Source organism: Myxine glutinosa, chromosome 2 (assembly GCF_964187855.1).
Source record: "Myxine glutinosa chromosome 2, kmMyxGlut1.1, whole genome shotgun sequence".
Taxonomy (NCBI): Eukaryota; Metazoa; Chordata; class Myxini; order Myxiniformes; family Myxinidae; genus Myxine; species Myxine glutinosa.
In genome coordinates this window covers 270,987,181-271,008,330 of record NC_136262.1, presented here as the reverse complement: position 1 = coordinate 271,008,330, position 21,150 = coordinate 270,987,181, and the positions used below count along the sequence as shown (strand labels likewise).

General features: G+C 44.9%; 1 protein-coding gene across 2 annotated transcripts in view; it reads right to left on the bottom strand.

Annotated features, from left to right (window-relative positions):
• The window catches only part of LOC137420545 (dedicator of cytokinesis protein 1), a gene marked incomplete in the record, with an annotated part of 615,378 nt that overhangs the window by 558,511 nt on the left and 35,717 nt on the right, over positions 1-21,150 (bottom strand). For both annotated transcript variants that reach the window (XM_078772553.1, XM_078772554.1), the window contains 2 exon segments: positions 18,984-19,039; positions 19,144-19,184. In XM_078772553.1, coding sequence (XP_078628679.1) covers positions 18,984-19,039; positions 19,144-19,184 — 97 coding nt within the window.

Genomic DNA, 21,150 nt, shown 5'->3' with positions numbered 1-21,150 from the left:
CCTTTTCTCCACGCGAACCTGTAAACTTCCATTTGGATTAGCGAGTACATCATCATGATTTGAGCAGGGACTTTGTACATATTCCATTTCTCCCTGCAATTCCCGGGCTACCTCCGTCATCTCTTCAATTTTAATGCCCACTTCCGCTTTTTCTTTACTCACCTCGACGACCGCTGGCTTTAATAAAACACCCTCTACCTCATCGGTCGCCGGCTTTTCCAAACCCCGTGTCGCGATTTCTACCCCCGTCATTGTACCCGTGCTTTCCTCCGCTTCGCTCAACCGGCGCTTCTCGACCCGCGTTACCTCCTCGTGCACCCCTGGGACCCTTTCGCCCAACTTGCGGTCTCTGTCCCTCTGCTCCCTTTTCTCCCTATCGGCCCTCATTTCTTTCGTTGTTGCTTCAATTTGCTCAGTCTGAGCCCTCATCCGGTTCCCCATTACCCCCATTTGGCCCTCCAATCGCTCCCTATCAGCCCTCATTTGCTCACTGTTAGCCCTCATATCGTCCTTCTGCAGGTTGAGGGACGTCTGCATTTGTACCATAAATTGCTCCATGAGGGCCTGCATTTGGGCCATCCCTCCCACTTGTGCAGCGGGTGCGGCCGCCGCAGCCATGTGCGAGGCGCCATTTTGCGCGCCCGCAACCTCGTGCACGAGGACGCCATTTTGTGCGTCTGATACCCCCTCAACCGCCTCCTCATTGCTCTCCTCCTCCCTTTCTTCCCCTAAGTCCTGGGTTACCCCTAACCCGTCTATCTCCCCCACCGACATCCGATCGCCTTGATTGTCCATGGCGCGATCTCAAAATTCGGGTTTTATAAAACAAAATAAATTTTGGCAGCTTGTAATTTTGAGCGCGTTAAGCGCGCTTCGGGTCCGTATCTCACTCCCCGACACCAATTGTTACGGATCGCGGTTTAGATGTTATGATGGGCCGAGCGGATGGTCCAACCGCGACCGTTACAGGATCCCCAATTGGCCCGATTCCACCCGACGTTGACCAGATCGCACCACAGATATTCAATCGGGAAACCTCTAAAGTGACCGAAAGAGAAGGAAAAAGAGAAGAAGACAGAGTGCGGAGGAAGAACAGATTTATTATACACACACAAGCAATGGATGGAAGAAGCAGTCACACAGTGAATCGTTAACTTATACTATTCAATTTACTTAACCCCAGGACAACATTCAAGACAGACGACGTTCACACTTACACGGGGGAAATTGCAGGCAGGGATGGCAGAGGTGGGTTGCTGGAGAGGGAGGCAGGGTCAGGTCCCTGCAACCGGCAGGGCTGGAGGTAGCAGCTCCCAATTCTTCGCGTTTTTGGCGGGAAAACCCTCGGTCGCGTCGACGCTGCTGATGCTGTAGACGTCACGCGCTGGCTCGGTCACACCTGTCCTCTCCTTCTGGTGGAGCCGTCTCCCTCCTCTCAGCGCGTCTCTCCAAAGCTGGTTTCCTCTCCAAGTACCTCTCCTTTTTGGCTTGGAGCGTCTCTCATCTCACAGCTCAGCTCACAGCTCCTCTCACATGTCATCGCTTCTCTCATCTCTCGAAGCAGTCCCTTCCAGTCGCTTTTATTACTCGGGGCGGAATCAAGCCGCCGGCTGCGAGGGCACGCCTACCGGGTCGCTAACCGCGGTGCTGGTTGGCTGTTAGGGCTGTCCGATTCCTCCTCTGATCATGACGACGTGCCACGCCTGTGAGTTGGCGGCTCCTACCCCCCTCTTCTCCGAGATGAGCACATGGGCAATGGCGGCTTGCGGGATTGAACACCACTCGCACCGCTTTTGAAAGGAACTTTGGGGAGCGGAGATGATTGGGGAAATTGAAAGGGGCCTACGCTTATTTCGTTTGATACAATGCAAAGTCAATCTAGTGGGAAACACATATTTAGCCTACATGGAATAAGGAAATAAACTATTTAAAAAGATATATCGTGGCCTGTGTGTAAGTTTCATGGAATTAACTAGGAGGACGGCTGCGACCATTATTTACATTACGAGGGTGTTACACACAACAAAACCATACTTTTCACATTCGTTACACTTCCTCCAAAATTGTTACACTCTTCAAAACCGTTACCCTTCTCAAAACCGTTACACTTCTCAAATTCGTTACAATATATATATATATATATATATATATATATATATATATATATATATATATATATATATATATATATATATACACATACATACATATATATATATATGTGGGGGTTCAGACACCCCCCCCCCCCCAACTCCCCCCTTGTGTTCTATTATCGTTTGACCTATTACCAAGTATAAACAAGAAAATGTTCTGTTTTTGATTGATTTCTGTATACTCATAATACTTTCATGTTCTTTGGAAACCTGTTATCCCAGTATTAGGCTAAAGATGTTGCTCAATTACAAAAAATAACTAATTTGTATGTGTTGCTTTGTAAACCTTATCCATTATATTTCCTGTTAAAGAATTAAGTTACTGTGATGGCATGTTCTCTTACTGTCGAAATATTCCTTTGGAAACTTGTTATAAAAAGTTATATGCTTTGTAAATCCAGACCCTGATGATATAATCCCTCTGTGAAGACCAACCTATCTTTCCCAGTCCCCCTTAAAGGACTGCGTTATATCACTTTCATGTTTGACATTTTTACGACTTGCTGAACTCCCCCAAAAATCAGGTTTCTAGAAAGTAGTCAACATGTTGTTTGACCCTTTAATGACCTTGGAGACCACTACCTTGGAGACCACTCTGTCTTTCCTTTGTCTCGAGAGCTAAAACCACACCCCAATATTCCCTTTATAAAATGAAAGGCTTGACCGAATTATTTTTGAGCATCATGTTGGAATCCTGGTCCTTGTGGGCCTCAGTTTTATGCATTTTGCTTTCCACAAGCTTGTGTGTTTGATGAATCAAATAAATATCTGTTGTTCCTTCTCTCAATCATGAGTCTTGAGTCCTAAGTCACGGATCCATCAAATGGCGAGCCAGGCAGGAGTCAGCTCCGGCAGACTCGGGACGCGGCTCCAGGCGAGAGTGAGTGGGAAAAAACACCAGCTGGTTTGATCGGTCTGGGTGAGGTGAGCCTTGGGTTTATTTTGTTATAGACTGGGATGTTAGGCTAAATTGGAACTCACTCTGTCGCTCGGTGTCGTTTGCTCGTTTCCTGCTCGAGCCTGATCCTCAAACAAAATTTAAGAACGAGCCATTTTTGTGCTCCGGAGCAACTGGCTGTTTATAGGATTCGTCAGGGTAACGCTACGGGACGGGAGTAAGGTGCCCCAGCAGGGGGCACGAGATAAGGAATAAATTGGTTTCGAAAGTAAGGTTAGAAGCGTCATAAGGACGCCGGCAAAAGTAAGGTACGGTTAGCATATATGCGGGAGAGATCTCTGATTAGGCGGCTATATGCGGGAGAGATCTCTCGGGAATAAGGAGTAAGGTTACCTGGCGGTTAGCTGGACAGGTAAGATACGGTTAGCACACAGAAAGTTGAGATGAGGTGGTCGAACCTCTTCAGGAGTTATGTTAGAGAGCTGAGATGAGGTGGGCGTACCTCTGGAGTTAGGCTAGAGGGCTGTGAGGCGGGCGAGCCTCTCGGCTCTCGATGGCCTGAGGAAGCAGGCAAACTAATTGCATGTGCAGGATGAGGCGATTAAGGAAATAAGATAGGTAAGCGAGCCAGGGAGCGACCAATGTCGCTCGTTGAAGATCAAGACCCGTGGAGGGGTTAGGTAGATCAAACCCCTACCCCCCAAGCCCTAAGCTCTGTCCCGGGGCTTCAGGCAACACCCCCTGCGCAGCGAGCCCCCCCTGCCCCCCTTCCCCTGCTTCACCCTTCTCACCCCTTTCCTCCCCTTGTCCCAAAAATCCCCTTTTCCTCTGAATGAAATGAGACGTATACGAATGAATGGGAATTGCTGCACAAGATGCTCTGAAATTGATGGGTGTGCATGAATCCACGTGTGCTGTAATGTACGCGGTTAGTGTCAAGTTGGTCGGATATAAGGAAACGCATGAAATGCGAGCCGGTTTGACAGTCACGTGGTATGAGGAACATGAACGAATGTGGATTTTGATGACCACTTGATGTGCAACACCACTGTGTGGGCTTCGAATCATTGTGATTGGCCGCTTGTGGTGCGGGAATCCAGACCGGGATTGCCGATTCTGGCATCCATCCGAGGGTCCTGGTGATGTTCGGTAATTGACGTGTGTATTTTTATTTGTTTGGGACGAGAGGCGAACGGATGGTCTGGCGGTTCTTTTATGGTGTGCGAGCGGGCACATTGAAGTGTGTGAGGGGAGATTCAGTCGGCTTGGGGTTGGTGTAGACCTGGGTGTTCGTGAGAGGCCGCTGGTAAGGTGTGCGACAGGTACAGGGTGTGAAAGGAGAAGATGCAATCAACGATTACATTGTGTATTAGCGACTCGTGTATTGGTATATCCCTGAGGCAGCTCACCTTTAGGATGATGTTATGTCAGGTTTTGATGATGATGATGATGATGTCATGTGCATTTTGGGTCAGAGAGGTCAAGGGTCAGAGATCCTGTTTTTTGCGATGATTACGAGCTAGAGATGAGTTAATGACCAGCTGATTGACAGCTAACTATGTTGACAGCTCAATGTTTTGACAGCGGACTGTTATGACAGCTGTCAAACTCGTTTGAAAATACTCACGTCCCGACGCGAGGTAAACCCCGCCGTAAACGCGAATAGAGCGGCATGCAGGCTGGTTGCCGCGGCAACGGCCCTCGCAGGAAACCGCGAGGCGGGAGTTGGGATTTGTGTGGAAGCACACATTGGGATTTGTGTGGAAGCACGAAAGTGCGCACGAACCAAAAAACAAAAACAAAAAACGTCATGACGTCACTGCGTTGAAATTGGTTGCGCCAGGTCGATCGGCGACCTCATAATGGAATTTAAATCGGATTTTTGTCATGTGCATTTGACGTGTGCATTGTCGATTTTAGCGTCTATTCGAGGGTACGAGCCTGTGGGTTTCTGCCGTGCGGCTCCGTGGAAGTGCATGGAAGCTTGGGCATAGAGTCATTGTGCATGGAGACTGGAGCCGAGCGAGCCGCGAGTCACGTGTGCGCTGTATGGGGGGCTCTCGGTTTTGGGCAGTTGTTGTTGTAGTTGTTGTTGGATTGGATGGGAAATAAGAGTAGGGGTTTTGAGTTTGTTGAATTGGGTTCGGAGCATGGGATATGCTCAGAGAGCCTGCGATAACTTGCCTACTCCCAAGAGGAGTGTCGGTGAGCCAGGGAGACGTTCGTGTGTGTTTTGTGCGGTGTGCTGGACGCCATGTCAGAATGGTGGGCGCCTGCGACATGCCATGCATTGTCATAAGGAATACGTTGTTTAAGATGGAATTATAAGGGGGACTGGAAAGGAATAAACGTAATGTAACGCGAGGTATATGAAATGAGACGTTTGGCGTGGTCGGATGCAGGATTTTAGGGGAATAATGAATTTCCGGTTCCAACAGGAAGTCTTGTTCATGCAGTAAACGAGGTACAGTGTGAATGATGAGATTCAGAGAGATCTCTGAATGAGGTTGTCTAGCGCGGATGAAATAGAGAATAGCAGTTGCAAGATCGAGGTATGGATGTGATGCAGAATGGCAGCTGGACGATGCATCGATGCATTTGTGTTGATCGATGCGCCGGATGAAGACCTTTGGCTCTGCATTCGAGCCATGGTGGTAAGATTTAGTTATGAAAATGCATGTGGTTCTAAGGGCAGATAATGTGGGACAAGCTGCCTCACGGGCGCTGCAGGGAGAGTATTGGAAATTCAACAAGATTCTGTGTTCAATAATTTGAGCAGAAATGTCGCGTTTTCAACCGAACGCTCATCCGAGGGATGAAAACGGTCGAGGTTTCAACTGTCGGTATGTGTTGTGGTTCACGCCGGGTGAATGATGTGTGGATGGGTTGCGTAATGGCTAATGCATCTTGGAGATGCATCGGTGCAAAGACACAGGGAAGGTGCTGAGAGTGACACGGAGCACGAGTTGGTTGTGGCAGGTGCGAGAGGATGCACACCTGGAATGAAAGAATGCACGCTTGAGTTGGTAGTAGAGCACGTGATTGGGTGTGCGGAGGAGTTGTCACAGAGGAGTGGGCGCGAGGAGATGTGTTGAGGAATGTGCCGAGCGAGCACACGTGCGAAAGGTGTGCACCAGGTAGGGAGGGTGCTGTGGTCAGGTGTGTAACGAAGCTTGGGAGCGGAATGTGTGTACCTGGGAGGATATTGTTCCAGGCACGGAGATGGTAGAGCACGCCTCCCAAGAGAGGCTGTGGGATTTTGGCGGGAGTTCTTGCAGAGGCAAGATGCACCTTTCTTCGTTTGAAATTTGACCTTTTTTTGAAGTTCATTTGACCTATGTTTGAGAATGATTTGAGATCATGGGAATGATTTGGAATGGGAATGAGGTCAGAGTGAATTCGCTAGCCTTGAAAGGGCGACAGGCTGAGTCAATCTATTGGGTGTTAGTTCAACGAATTGATATAGAAGTTAAATCGGAAAAAGGAACAATATATTGTTGGTTAAAACTGAAATTGTGGACGTAATTTAATTTGTGGATAGAAGAATATCGGTTTCTGAAATTTGTAAGTTGTTGTGGTGGACGTCTTAATAGGTGATGTCCTTTGTTGGGGCTTGTGATACGCCTCTGTTATCTGTCTGACTGTCTGTGAGTTACAGTGTGTCTGGAGAGGAGGTCAGTCAGGTAGGATGGGGCCAGGTTATGGAGGACTTTGTAGGTCAAGAGGAGGATTTTGTACTGGATTCTCTGGGGAATGGGGAGCCAGTGAAAATTATAATGACGGGGGTGATGTGGTCACGGGCCCGGGAATGGGTGAGTAGACGGGCAGCGGAGTTCTGACCGTATTGGATTATTGAGGTTTGGTGATTATTGATGATTATCGAGGGTGAACCATAGAGAAGGCTGTCTTTGTGACCTGTTTCGTGTATTCATCGAAGGAGAGGGTTTGGTCAAAGATGGTGCCAAGATTCCGGTTGTGAGTGGAGGCGGATACTGGGAAACCGTCGATGTTGGGGGCAAAGTTATGGGTGGATTTGGTAAGCGGTTTTGGGTAAATGAAGATTAATTCAGATTTAGCATAGTTCAGTTTGAGGAAGTCGATTTGAAGCCAGGATTTTATTTCAGTAATGCAGTTTGTCAGGAGATGGCGGAGGAGCTCAATTTGGTGGAGATTAAAGCTGGATGTCATCGGTGAAGCAGTGGAATTGGAGACCATGGTGTATTGGCCATGGTGCACGACGGATTAAGTGATCGAGGGGGGATAGGTACAGGATGAAGAGGAGCGTTTTGGGCCAAGAACTGAACCTTGAGGGGGAGCGACTTGTGGTGATTAAGTTGTTGTAGATGTTGTCAATTTTGCTTTGGAAGAATGAAAGGAAGGAGATGCAGTTTTCTACTGTGAATGACTGGGTGGTGGTATCCAGGGCGCTGAGGAGTTTGTTCGTAGTTGTATTTGAGGTTGTTTGTTCACGTTGTCGGGTTTGTTTATTTGTTTGTTTATTTGTTTGTTTATTTAGTTTGTTTATTGTAGAGAAGGTCGTTGGTGATTTTGAGGAGAGCAGTTTCAGTACTGTGGTTGGAGCGGAACCCGGGTTGGAATGTTTCATACAGGTTATTGGCAGAAAGGTGATGTTTGAGTTGTGGCCACAGAGCATTCCAAAACTTTGACAGAAAGGGTAGGTTGGAGATGGGTCTGAAATTATTTAGGGTGTCAGGGTTGAGTCCAGGGTTTTTTCCAGAATGGGGGTGAAGTTTCACAAGGTTTTTGGGAAATCGGTATGTGAAGCTGGATTAAGTTTGAGTGGTTATTACATATGCTCTGGGTCCATGTGGTTAATGTGATGTGGTTAATGTGATGGGCTGCTTGGTGAGCCATGGAGATGGATTGGATGTTTTGTTGTTGGTTGTCTGGGAGTTCGGTTGTTGCATTGCCAAAGGTTTCTGTGTGGTGGACACACTTGTTGTCTGTTGTCTTGTGTGACGTGGGTGGAGATGTATGTGGCTGTGTGTGGCTGCCTGGAGTCGGGAAGGCGGCTACAGTGGTTGATATTGGTTGTGGGTTGTCCGGGGTGCTTCGATTTGCATAGGGGGTGAAGATTGGGATATTACATTATTTTGAGTAAGTATTGGTATGAGTATTAGTTATGAGTAAGTGATTATTTTAGTAAAGTTACATGTTTCGCTTTGTGGATCTGGGGACAAGCTAGTTTGATGGGACCCTGGAGTCCTCTGTGTGTCTATGTGTTTGTCTGGCTGTTACACTAGACTCTGGGATGTGTTTTCATGAGACGAATTTCAGAATTGATGAAAATTCAGTGAGTATGGTGGACAACGTGAAGTGGCTGGTGTGAAGGAAGTGGTTGGGAAAGATGGACCCCCTTCACGAATACCCGGTAGGGTAGCTTAAAGGTAGGACATATGAGAACTATTTTTATTTTCAATAAATAGACCAGGTTATTTTATTATTTGTTTATTTACAAAAATAAATAAATAACAGGGAGAGGTTAATGGTGGTGTGTTGGTGGAAAAAGTCGTTGTCATTGAAAGTCGAGTTGAAACAATTTGTATGGGATTTATATTGGGATATTGGGATCCATTGCAGACATGCCTTTGTAGACATTGTAGACATGCCATGGACAGCCATTGGGCCAGAGGCTGAAACAACCTTGTAGGGAATTTGGAAAATGCGAGGTGTCCTCACATTCGCAGGTTCGGTGATAAAGAATTTGGAAGAATTTGGAGAGATAAATAAATAAAGAGATAAAGAATTTGGAGGCCACCAAAGGGCGGACACTGACGTTGCTCGAGGCAACGCAAGGGCGGACAGGAAGGGCCGCCAACCCATGGATAGGATGCACAGATTGTCAAAAGGATAGGATGCACAGATTGTCAACACATACCACCAAAATTAGGGCAGGAATAGGGAGTTGGTTGAGAATGCCGGCGATAACTCACCGATGTGTGTCCCTGTGTCTGTCTGGTCGCCTAGCAGGCCATGGAGTTATATTTCTGAAGCATGGATTTCAAAGAGGCAGGTGTGTGCCCTGAGAAAATTTTTGATGGGTCTGATGGATTTTTGGATGGATGGGTTTGATGGATTTTGATGGAGTGGGCACTTTTTGATTGGCACTGGGGGCTGCTGTTGTGTGGACTGGGGAACGAGGGCGGCGTAGGTGACGTGAGGGGAATGCCACGCACTGCGACCGTCTCCCCCCAAGACCGAGGTTGTCGGGGACATGAGTGGGATGTCGATTGCAGTGATGTGGGATGTCGATCACAACCTGACGATGTTGTTCGTGGAGGAGGTCTTGTGTTAAAGTTGGGACGCGTTGCTGGGGATCTGGGTGGCTGGCACCCCGTGTGGTTGGGGGTTGCAGGTTCACAGAAGGAGGTTGGAATCCAGTGTTATGTTCGGAGCACGCAAGGCTGAGCAGGATGGATTGCCATTGGGACGTGTTCTCAAATGATTTTATCAAAATGATGGCTCCTGAGTAAGGGGAGGGAGCAGGGAAAAATATTCACTGTAACAGGTGTTGTTAAACTGTTTGTCTGCATGAGGATGGCAGAGTTGGCCTTCGAGACTCATGTGAGTTGTGTCTGGAGGCAAGGTTCGGGAGGGAGTGTGAAGAAGGAAGGACAAAGGGTTGTAAAAAGTTGATGGTAAGGCAGGGTATAAGGGAAAGTGGTTGTGAAATGCTGTCTTAGTGATAAGGAAGTGTTGGTGGTTGGCCTGCACTGGGAAGAGTGTGACAATGAATGGAAAGTTGTGGCTTTTATTTGACAAAATGGTGCTAGGTTGCCACAACACAGGTTGGGGCTGGTGCAGATGGGATCACGGCTCTGCAGACCAGGTGAGCAGAACTCCACCAGGTACGCTGGAATCACATCAGTTGAATTATTGCTCGGAAAGGAAGGTATTTTCGGAAATTGGTGAAAGTAAAAATCACATTTGAATTTCCAGACATGACGCAGGAAATGCAGCTATAAATAGAGATGAGGTAACTAAATGCCAATTGGTGGGCAGGGGGGCTAGGAATACTAATCGAGGATTTAGTCCTTGCATGTGTGAGTAAATGTTCCACAGGATGGACCCAAATGAACCTCCGGCTGTCGACGTGACTGCGGACCCTGGAACGACGACCCGAACGAGTCACTGAGCAGCAATGATGAGATCTCCGCGTCTGAAGAATGTTCTTCCATTTTAATGTTGCCAATAACGATTTTGAAAATGATTTTGATTATACTGAAAAATTGAATTTGGATCCGGATGTGGACTTGCTTTTCACGGACCCAGTCTAGTAATTCTCTTGTCACTTATGTCTCACGAGCTCACAGCAGTTCAACCCTTGCTGTCCCAGCCCTGGATTTTGACTCGGCTCCGGACCCAGATGCATCGCTGGGCCCGCCTGCCAGGAAACCGATTATCCTGGATCCCAACATGTCGCATGCAGACGCAAACGACTACTTAAAGGAAGTTTCTCTCTTTTTCATGGAATGTAAGGCTCTGACTGCTGGTCTTCCAGGCTGCAGGTCTAAGCCACTTGATACTAATGTTGATATGTACTCCCCGGCAGAACGACGGCACATTAACGGCCTCATGAACATGAATATCGACTGAGCGCCAAGATCGACAAGGACTGCGCCTGCAGAAGCTTGGGCGAGCTCCAGCTAGGGAGGGGTCTCGGTTGCACCTTCGAGGCCAAAGGGTGAGCCGGGAGATCCTCTCGGGTGTGGACCCCTATGGAAGCAGACGATTTCGTTGCGGATCCAACGAGCTATTGGATATTCATGTCTCTGTGGCCAGCACACTTAACACACGCACCCACACACACGCGAATCGTCCTGCTGGGTGCTATGCGAGGTGCTTTGGGTGCGGGGCATGCCCACTGGGCCGCATTCACGTGGTATTTTCATTGACTGTCTCCCTACCTTGATTTAATAAAGGCCCTTTTTTTGGCTCGTAGATAGCGTTGTATCTTTGATCCAAGAGGACGGTATGTGGGGGTTCAGACCCCCCCCCCCCCCCCCCCACGTGTTCTATTATCGTTTGACCTATTACCAAGTATAAACAAGAAAATGTTCTGTTTTTGATTGATTTCTGTATACTCATAATACTTTCATGTTCTTTGGAAACCTGTTATCCCAGTATTAGGCTAAAGATGTTGCTCAATTACCAAAAATAACTAATTTGTATGTGTTGCTTTGTAAACATTATCCATTATATTTCCTGTTAAAGAATTAAGTTACTGTGATGGCATGTTCTCTTACTGTCGAAATATTCCTTTGGAAACTTGTTATAAAAAGTTATATGCTTTGTAAATCCAGACCCTGATGATATAATCCCTCTGTGAAGACCAACCTATCTTTCCCAGTCCCCCTTAAAGGACTGCGTTATATCACTTTCATGTTTGACATTTTTACGACTTGCTGAACTCCCCCAAAAATCAGGTTTCTAGAAAGTAGTCAACATGTTGTTTGACCCTTTAATGACCTTGGAGACCACTCTGTCTTTCCTTTGCCTCGAGAGCTAAAACCACACCCCAATATTCCCTTTATAAAATGAAAGGCTTGACCGAATTATTTTAAAGCATCATGTTGGACCCTGGTCCTTGTGGGCCTCAGTTTTATGCATTTTGCTTTCCACAAGCTTGTGTGTTTGATGAATCAAATAAATATCTCAGTTGTTCCTTCTCTCAATCATGAGTCTTGAGTCCTAAGTCACAGATCCATCATATATATATATATATATATATATATATATATATATATATATATATATATATATATATATATATATATATATATATATATATATATATATATATATATATGTATATATATATATATATATGTATATATATATGTATATATATATATATATATATATATATATATATATATATATATATATATATATATATATATATATATATATTATACATGTTATTATAAAGGTATTAATGTGATATATTTTATATATTATAAATAGTATACATGTTATTATAAAGGTATTAATGTGGTGTATTTTATTTATTATATATATTGTTATGAATTTTGGGGTAGAGTGATATATAGACCAGGTAGATCTGTGTAGGTATCATGCTCCGATTATCGTGATAGCGAACCCCACAGGTAATAAGTTTGTTTCGGCGGTTTTTTTCGCGTAAGTGTATCTTTGTGATCATACAAGGATGATCCTTGTGCTAACTAGAGTAGGGATTATGCTAATTCCCCTATGTTAGTAGGGTGGCTTAGCAAAATTACCGTTACACGGTGGACAAAATCACCAAATTTGGCATGAACACTCCTAATGACCTATTAATCAATATTAGCCGAGGAGCCCTCGCGAATTTTTACGCGTATTCGTGTAAAACCAAAAAATCCAAAATGGCCGCCATCCAGTAATTAAAAACACATTTCCCGGGTTATATAAGTCATGGATAGCAAAAATTGGTATCAAAATATAAATTTTTAGGACACTGAATGTGTATTTTGATATTACAATATCACCAGTAAATTTAAAGGGACATTCAGTGATTTCATGTGAAGGGCGCCCTCAATGTTAGGGGGGGGAAAGCTTTTGGCTTGAATACATTGCTTATAACTCCAGGTCATCAATTATTGCGAATGATAAGCTGTAAACATTGTACCCTGGAAATACAACATTATCATTACGAGTGCAAAATATCGAGCCCAAGAATTGGGCGTGTCGCTTATTGGATGTCACGCCTACCATTACAATCAGTATCCACTATAAACCAATGAGAGGTTTAGATTAAGACTTAATCTAAACCTCTCATTGGTTTATAGTGGATACTGATTGTAATGGTAGGCGTGACATCCAATAAGCGACACGCCCAATTCTTGGGCTCGATATTTTGCACTCCTAATGGTTATCCTTTCTGGTCGGATCCAGCTTGGACTAGACTATTAAGTACATATGTACACCTGATATAGGCTGCACATTAATCAAAACAAAACACTGAAACAAAAAAAAGCCGACTTGGAGGTACATGTAAGCAAAGTATGTCATTTGTTTTTGAAAAAATGAGGATGCCCCCAAAAGTCTCTGGTACTGCATATTGATATAGCTTTATATATTACAATACTCCTGGTCTAAAAAAAACCTCCCAGTCCCACTTGGGATGAGGGGAATTTGTAGCCACACAATCCTGAAACTTATAACCACTACATGATATAACTGACCTCAGTCATCAACTTTTAAAGAAAATAATTTAAAAAAATTGAGTGTACAAGTACTTTGGTCATTCAGTAGTGAGCATGGGGGATTTCTGTTGAACAAAAGTATATTATAATGTTCAGTGTGCAATGTGCAAATCCTTACTTTCTCAGTAATCTAGACATCTGCAATGTTCTTATTTACTTGTCTATTTAATACATGGGCAAACACAACGTTTTGAGCAGACAAGATTGGCATTACCACATTTGCATGTGGTGGTACAGTCTCCTTTGCAACCACATTTGATTAGTTCTCTGCATGCTCTGGAAACCTCTGGCATTGATATCCAAACTGGTACCCATACATCTGACACCTTGGTCCATGCAAATGTCTGTGGAGAAGGAACCACTTGCTGTGTCTGTGTGCTGGTTGTCCAGATTCCGGCTTGGTACAATGCCCGCCGGGCATGTTGAAGAAGAGCATCCTGTGTGGGTGGTATTCTGTCCATTGATCGATTCTTCTGGCAGAAGAGTTCCTGTCTTGCTTCATTGACGGAGCTCAAGGGACTTGTTCTATCATACAAGATGATGATTAGTCTCTCGATCTTCTGGAAGTGATCAGCGTCTGTATAAAGAAGCTCAAAGGGGTGACGAGCCAGATACACAAATGTTTCTGTGATGTCTTCATAGGCTTGCCAAGCCTGCCAGGCTGACTTCTTGCCCTTACCTTGGAAGGCTGATGTGGTATCACATCCAGAAAGGGCATGAAATACTGGTAGAGCTTGTGATCTTGTTTCCCCAAGTCTGTCACATATGGCATTGATACTGTAAAATCTGTAATTCTTACCCATTCCAAAGGCAACCCAGATGTCTACCAATGGCTGAGTGACCATGAGATCATAAAATGTACCAATAAGTATGACTACAACGTCTGTGTCAACAGTGCGCACTTTAATAGTCTTCATATCTTGCTCTAGTGCATGCACGATGTGCACTATGACCCTCGTATCTGCTTCCTCATGGTTGCAGTTCAGCATGGCGTTGATGGTGCCTGTGGATACTACAGATTCACCTGATGTGATGTACACGGATTTGCCTGATGGAAAGGTAAACTCGGCAACCTTGGACGTCAGAAAGGCAAATAGCTCCTGTTTGTTTTTTGGATCACGGAGGAAGTCCATCCAATTGCCTGGAAGCTTGGTTTGGCCGGCCACTTTTCTGCGCACACCCTTTCCTCTCTTTTCCCGGGTTGATTCCTTCAAACTGTCTGGAATGTATGTGTCCCACACAACATCCAACCTTGTGGCATTCTGTAGCTGCTTCACCAGGTAGGGGATGAACACCTTGTCTGCATACTCAATGAACGTGCTGACTGCAGTAGTCGGCAGACAGTGCACAATGACAGCACCATCCAGTACAATGCAGTCATAGGTTGAAGGTGGCTCAGGCTGCTCGGGCTGCTCAATACATTTCAGTAGATCGGACTTTGTGTTTGGTAAATGCAGCTTACCAAAGTCTGAGAGAGAAGGTGGAAAGGGTTGTATCTCATGGGCAAAGAATTCCTTCAGGTCACCCTCGCGACTTTGCATGGCAATGTTGCTTACTTACCATAAAATATGTAGATTGTTAACAAAGGAGGCCAGAAAACTTTCCACCAATACATGTGCTTAGCAGTATAGTAAAGACAGCCTGTAGTCACAATGTCGCCCTCTAAATTAGGTATATAACTACGGATACCCACAAGGGTCACATTAAGGTTAGGATAAAAGCATAATTAAAACATTCACATTATTTCCATGTTCAAACCCTTGTCTCAAGAACGCACTATCTTGAGAAAAAATAGTTTAGATCACTTTTAAATTCAATTAGTTTGGATGTTGCAGTCAATATTATGTAGTTTGATTTCTTTGATCTTTAGACCTACGGGAAATAAACAACCATGTTGTCCATATGTGGTAGGTTATTTGTGTATCTTTTTTAAAAATAGGGCTTCAATAAAAATATTCTGGTATAATATAATCATACTTTGGTACAATTTAGCCATCGTATGACCGCTAAAAACCAAGGAAATTGCTATTTCAGCATAAATGGCGGCCATTTTGGATTTTTATGTTTTACTTTAATATTTCAGGAGGGTGACCGAACATGTTGAGGACATGGTTCTGATATTTAAGTAATATTTTGATACAATTTGGCTTTCCTCTAACAACTACAACCCAAGAAAATTGGTATTTTATCATGAACGGCAGCCATCTTGGATTTGTTTGTGTTACCATGGTTACGTACATATTTCGAGAGGGCTCCTCGGCTAAAATCAACTGATATACCCTAAGGAAGCCTCACACCAAAAATGGCACTTTTGTCCGCCCGGTAACGGTAATCTTGAAAATTGACCCCAAGCCACCCCGCTATGTGTGAGACCTGTGATTTATCCATTGTCCCGTATAGCACTACACCATCGACATTAGTTAGGCCCAATAGCACCACACACACTAATTAAATCCCCCCCCCCCCCCCCCCCCCCCCCACAATAAAACTCACCGGAAGCCAGTTCGGGGCACTGCCGATAGAACCGCAGCCAGCTACATCACCAACTTGCATAGCAACACTCATTGTTCAGGCCGGCTGAGGCCATGCCCACCTCACAATGGATTGGTCGAGGGGTTGATGGGGAGATCATACCATTGGGCCAGGTGTCGACCAACGGGAAGGCCAGAGTAAGGAAGGACTTGTGATTGGCCAGGGGCAGAGCAAAGAGTGACCCGCTGATTGGTAGGAAGAAGTGACGAACTGATTGGCCACCAACCGATGGCATGAGGAGGAGAGCGCGAAGCGCTCAGCCAATGGTGAGGGACTGACGCCAGAAGAACATTCTAGAGGTCAAGAGGCGACGGACTGATTGGTAGGGAGGACCGGTGACGTCAGACCACGAGCGATAAAATAACTCGCTGGCCGGCATCTTCCCCTTCTCATCCTAGATCCCTCTTGCCCTGGACTTCCCTTGTGTTCTTGACCCTGGACCCTTGCTCGTTGGACGACGACGGATGGTGGAGGGACAGTGGAGCGCTGACGATTCTCCTTCCCTGCGTTCACGTACGGGACCTCGCGAACGATCGCGCGGGGACGCGAGGCTTGCCGCAGCAGTGTACGCTGGCCTAGCAGTGCAGAGCGAGAGGTTCCTACCAACGGAGGCCTGTTCGCACCAACGACCCAGAGGTTCCCGCCAACGCCACGGATGACTTTTGGTGACCCTGATGAGACCCCACAAGCCACTCGCAGCTGAGTGCACTAAATAAATCACACAACGGTTCTTTTCATTTAATTATCCCTTCGTCCGTGTGTAACTCTGGTGTGGGGACGTCCCAATATAGAACATTTATATAACCAGCGCGTTTCATTGTTCTCGGGCTCCGTAAAATAAACTTGTTTATTTTTGTACATTTTAATTCCGTTTGTCGTGCGAGTTCATTTCCTACAGAATCGGAGCTGCCGCTCGGGACCGACAGGCAAATTCTTCCCGCTTCTTCTTCTTGTCTTCTCCCCATGCGTAGATATAACATCCACTATTGAATAACGCCTCGAATAACGCTCGATTGATATCCGTGACGCTCCCGGTATTAACTGAGAGGAGTCGCACGACAATATTATACATGTTATTATGAAGGTATTAATGTGATGTATATTATATATTATATATATTGTTGCGGTTGTGCCATAAAGGCAAACCCCCTATAGTTAAATTGCACGACAACATGTAGCCTGCAGTAGTTAGTTATTTCTTATTGCATGTAAAGATTAGCCCTTTCCCATTGTGTAGTTAATCAAGACCAATATGCGTTGGAGGTAGTCAGGATGTCAAACCTTTGTGATGTTAAAAGAAGCCATTTAGATGTGCAGGAAGGCGTGACCAAAAGCACGGCCCATGTGACCAATGGCGAACCGGGAACCCGTCACCATGATGCGACAAGCCTCAGCCAATGGGAGGCTGTGGAACATTTTTGCATGCATGGGCGGATCTGGTAAAAGCCCACGCAGATCGCATTTTCGATCTCTTGCTTTGGGGATTTTGCTGCGCCACGACCTCCTGCTCTGGACTCTCTTGCTTTTGGACTTCGCGAGGACACACCTGAGCTCTTGCCTTTTCACCACACCCACGACGAGACTTCGATTGCTTTTTCGTTTCTCCCACAACACGTGTTTGGCCTTTGTGTTTTCGTCGACACCCATCACTTCTTCGCCGATCTCTTGCGCCATCTGGCTGACCTGCAAGCTTGTCCAACCGGTGTGGAAGTTCGTCGCACATTACCACATCCAGACTGCACATCGAACTGCGCACGGCGCACAGCCGCGGCCCCTTTGAGGCAATCCCAGCATGTACATCGGTACGCCAATAACCAGTGTCTTTTCCCCTGCGTGTGTGAGAGTGTGAAGGCGCAAAGTCAGGGTTATTATTAGGTGAGAGTTGATGAGCTGCATCTTTGTCTCTGTTTCTCTGTGCCTTCAAAATAAAAGGCTGTACATTTTGTTACATTCAAACCTGTTTGGATACGTCTTTTCTCCATTGGCCTAGCATCATCCGAGACCGAATTTGTCTTCAATCAGGTCCATAAATCACGTGAGGTAACGCCGCTTTCCACACCGTGCAAATCCGCTCGGCACACAATTGAATAAGGTGTGTGAAAGTGAGGGTTCGATCCCCGATTTCTACGGTCACGTGTCTTGAAGGTATTTGGGAATATTGATCAGCAAACTCTTCGGCGCGTGGCTGGGAGATTGGAAAATCGAAATTGCTTAGCAATCCGTCAACCACGAGTTTAGTAGTCGTGGACGGCGGCCTCAGTGGAACCGGAGTTTGAGGGGGAGCGGGGCATAAACCCCCCTTAGTACATCGATGAACCCGGGATCCGCAACAATATATTATACATGTTATGTTATTATAAAGGAACCAATGTGATGTATTTTATATTTTACATACATTATACATGTTATTATAAAGCCTGGTGTTGGCTTAGCGGTTCGGGTGCGGCTTGGGATCCTAGAATCCTGGGTTTGAATCCCGGTCGATCGCTGAATTAACACCAGGGGGGTTGACTCAGCCTGTCATCCTTCCGAGGTCGGCATCATTGAGAACCAGTTCACTGGTAATTCCCTGTGTATCGCAAGAGGTGACTAACAGGGCTGGTGGCAGGAAGGGCATCCAGTGATAAAACATTGCTTCAAAAAGGGGACCACGGTGCCCGAAAAAGGCCGACCCCTGCTCTGCGGGGAAAAATGGCCTCGAAAGGTGGTTCTATACATGTTTTTATACAGGAACCAATGTGATGTATTTTATATATTATTTCCATTCTACATGTTTTTATAATGGAACCAATGTGATGTGATTTGCAGACTATTGTTCCGAAATTAAATGATAATCAATAACTACCAAAAGTTCCCATTTGTTTGCATTTTATGTTCTTGTGCGAGAAGTCACAGCTCATACAAACTTATCTGGACACAACTATAACACCAACATGAATATTTATCGAGTACATTCTCTGGTCATGACAAACTTGCCATTCTTCCTATATTGGGAAACAAGCAATGACGAAGGATAACCATAAGGGGATGCATGTGGTTGGACCATAGGAATGATCCATAATAGTTTATACCTTTTTATAAACCCGATTTTCGCACGATGGATTTTTCCGGTCGATTTGGTCTACCATCTGTCAATAACCAAACAACCATTTTAGAGACTAAATCTACACTCACCTCTTTTTATCAGCCGATGCATTTTTCTCGATTATGTACGATGATGGAAAAATGCCCTGCACAACAGCAACGTAACATGAGGGACAACACCTCAAAACAAGCAATTGGTAAACAAGCACGAGAGTCTACCGCAGAGCCCTCAAATCCATTTAAAACTCACCTTTTGGGATTTGTCCCTGAGTGTGTATCCACGATACCACCCTGAGGTTAGAGGATGGAATAGGCATTCATTAATGCTTTCTTTAAACCGAGGAGATTGATGTAAAGGTATCAATGTGATGATGTTTGTTTTGATGTTTTGATGTTTGTGATGATGTGATGTTTGGAGGAGGTCAGAGTAAAGGCATATTTGGAGAAGACATGTGAAGGAATGTTTGGAGATCGATGTAAAAGGAGGTTTGGAGATTGATGTGAAGTAATGTTTGGGGATCAATGTAAAAGGAGGTTTGGAGATCGATGTAAAAGGAGGTTTGGAGATCAATGTAAAAGGAGGTTTGGAGATCGATGTAAAAGGAGGTTTGGAGATCAATGTAAAAGGAGGTTTGGAGATCGATGTAAAAGGAGGTTTGGAGATCGATGTGAAGTAATGTTTGGGGATCAATGTAAAAGGAGGTTTGGAGATCGATGTAAAAGGAGGTTTGGAGATCAATGTAAAAGGAGGTTTGGAGATCGATGTAAAAGGAGGTTTGGAGATCGATGTGAAGTAATGTTTGGGGACCAATGTAAAAGGAGGTTTGGAGATCGATGTAAAAGGAGGTTTGGAGATCAATGTAAAAGGAGGTTTGGAGATCGATGTAAAAGGAGGTTTGGAGATCGATGTAAAAGGAGGTTTGGAGATCAATGTAAAGGAGGTTTGGAGATCAATGTAAAAGGAGGTTTGGAGATTGATGTGAAGTAATGTTTGGAGATCAATGTAAAAAGGAGGTTTGGAGATCAATGTAAAAGGCGGTTTGGAGATCGATGTAAAAGGAGGTTTGGTGATCAATGTAAAAGGAGGTTTGGAGATTGATGTGAAGTAATGTTTGGAGATCAATGTAAAAAGGAGGTTTGGAGATCAATGTAAAAGGCGGTTTGGAGATCGATGTAAAATTAGGTTTGGAGATCAATGTAAAAGGAGGTTTGGAGATTGATGTAAAAGGAGGTTTGGAGATCGATGTAAAATGAGGTTTGGAGATCGATGTAAAAGGAGGTTTGGAGATCAATGTAAAAGGAGGTTTGGAGATCGATGTAAAATGAGGTTTGGTGATCAATGTAAAAGGAGGTTTGGAGATCGATGTAAAAGGAGGTTTGGAGATGGATGTAAAAGGAGGTTTGGAGATCGATGTAAAAGGAGGTTTGGAGATCAATGTAAAAGGAGGTTTGGAGATCGATGTAAAATGAGGTTTGGTGATCAATGTAAAAGGAGGTTTGGAGATCAATGTAAAAGGAGGTTTGGAGATTGATGTGAAGTAATGTTTGGAGATCGATGTACAAGGAGGTTTGGAGATCGATGTAAAAGGAGGTTTGGAGATCGATGTAAAAAGAGGTTTGGAGATCAATGTACTAGGAGGTTTGGTGATCAATGTAAAAGGAGGTTTGGAGATCGATGTAAAAGGAGGTTTGGTGATCAATGTAAAAGGAGGTTTGGAGATTGATGTGAAGTAATGTTTGGAGATCAATGTAAAAGGAGGTTTGGAGATCGATGTAAAAGGAGGTTTGGAGATCAATGTAAAAAGAGGTTTGGAGATCGATGTACAAGGAGGTTTGGAGATTAATGTAAAAAGAGGTTTGGAGATCGATGTAAAAGGAGGTTTGGAGATCGATGTAAAAAGAGGTTTGGAGATCGATGTACAAGGAGGTTTGGAGATCGATGTAAAAAGAGGTTTGGAGATCAACGTACAAGGAGGTTTGGAGATTAATGTGAAGAAATGTTTGGGGGTGGATGTAAAGGAGGTTTGGAGATTGATGTAAAAGGAGGTTTGGAGATCAATGTAAAAGGAGGTTTGGAGATCAATGTAAAAGGAGGTTTGGAGATTGATGTGAAGTAATGTTTGGAGATCGATGTAAAAGGAGGTTTAGAGATCAATGTAAAAGGAGGTTTGGAGATCAATGTAAAAGGCGGTTTGGAGATCGATGTAAAAGGAGGTTTGGTGATCAATGTAAAAGGAGGTTTGGAGATCGATGTAAA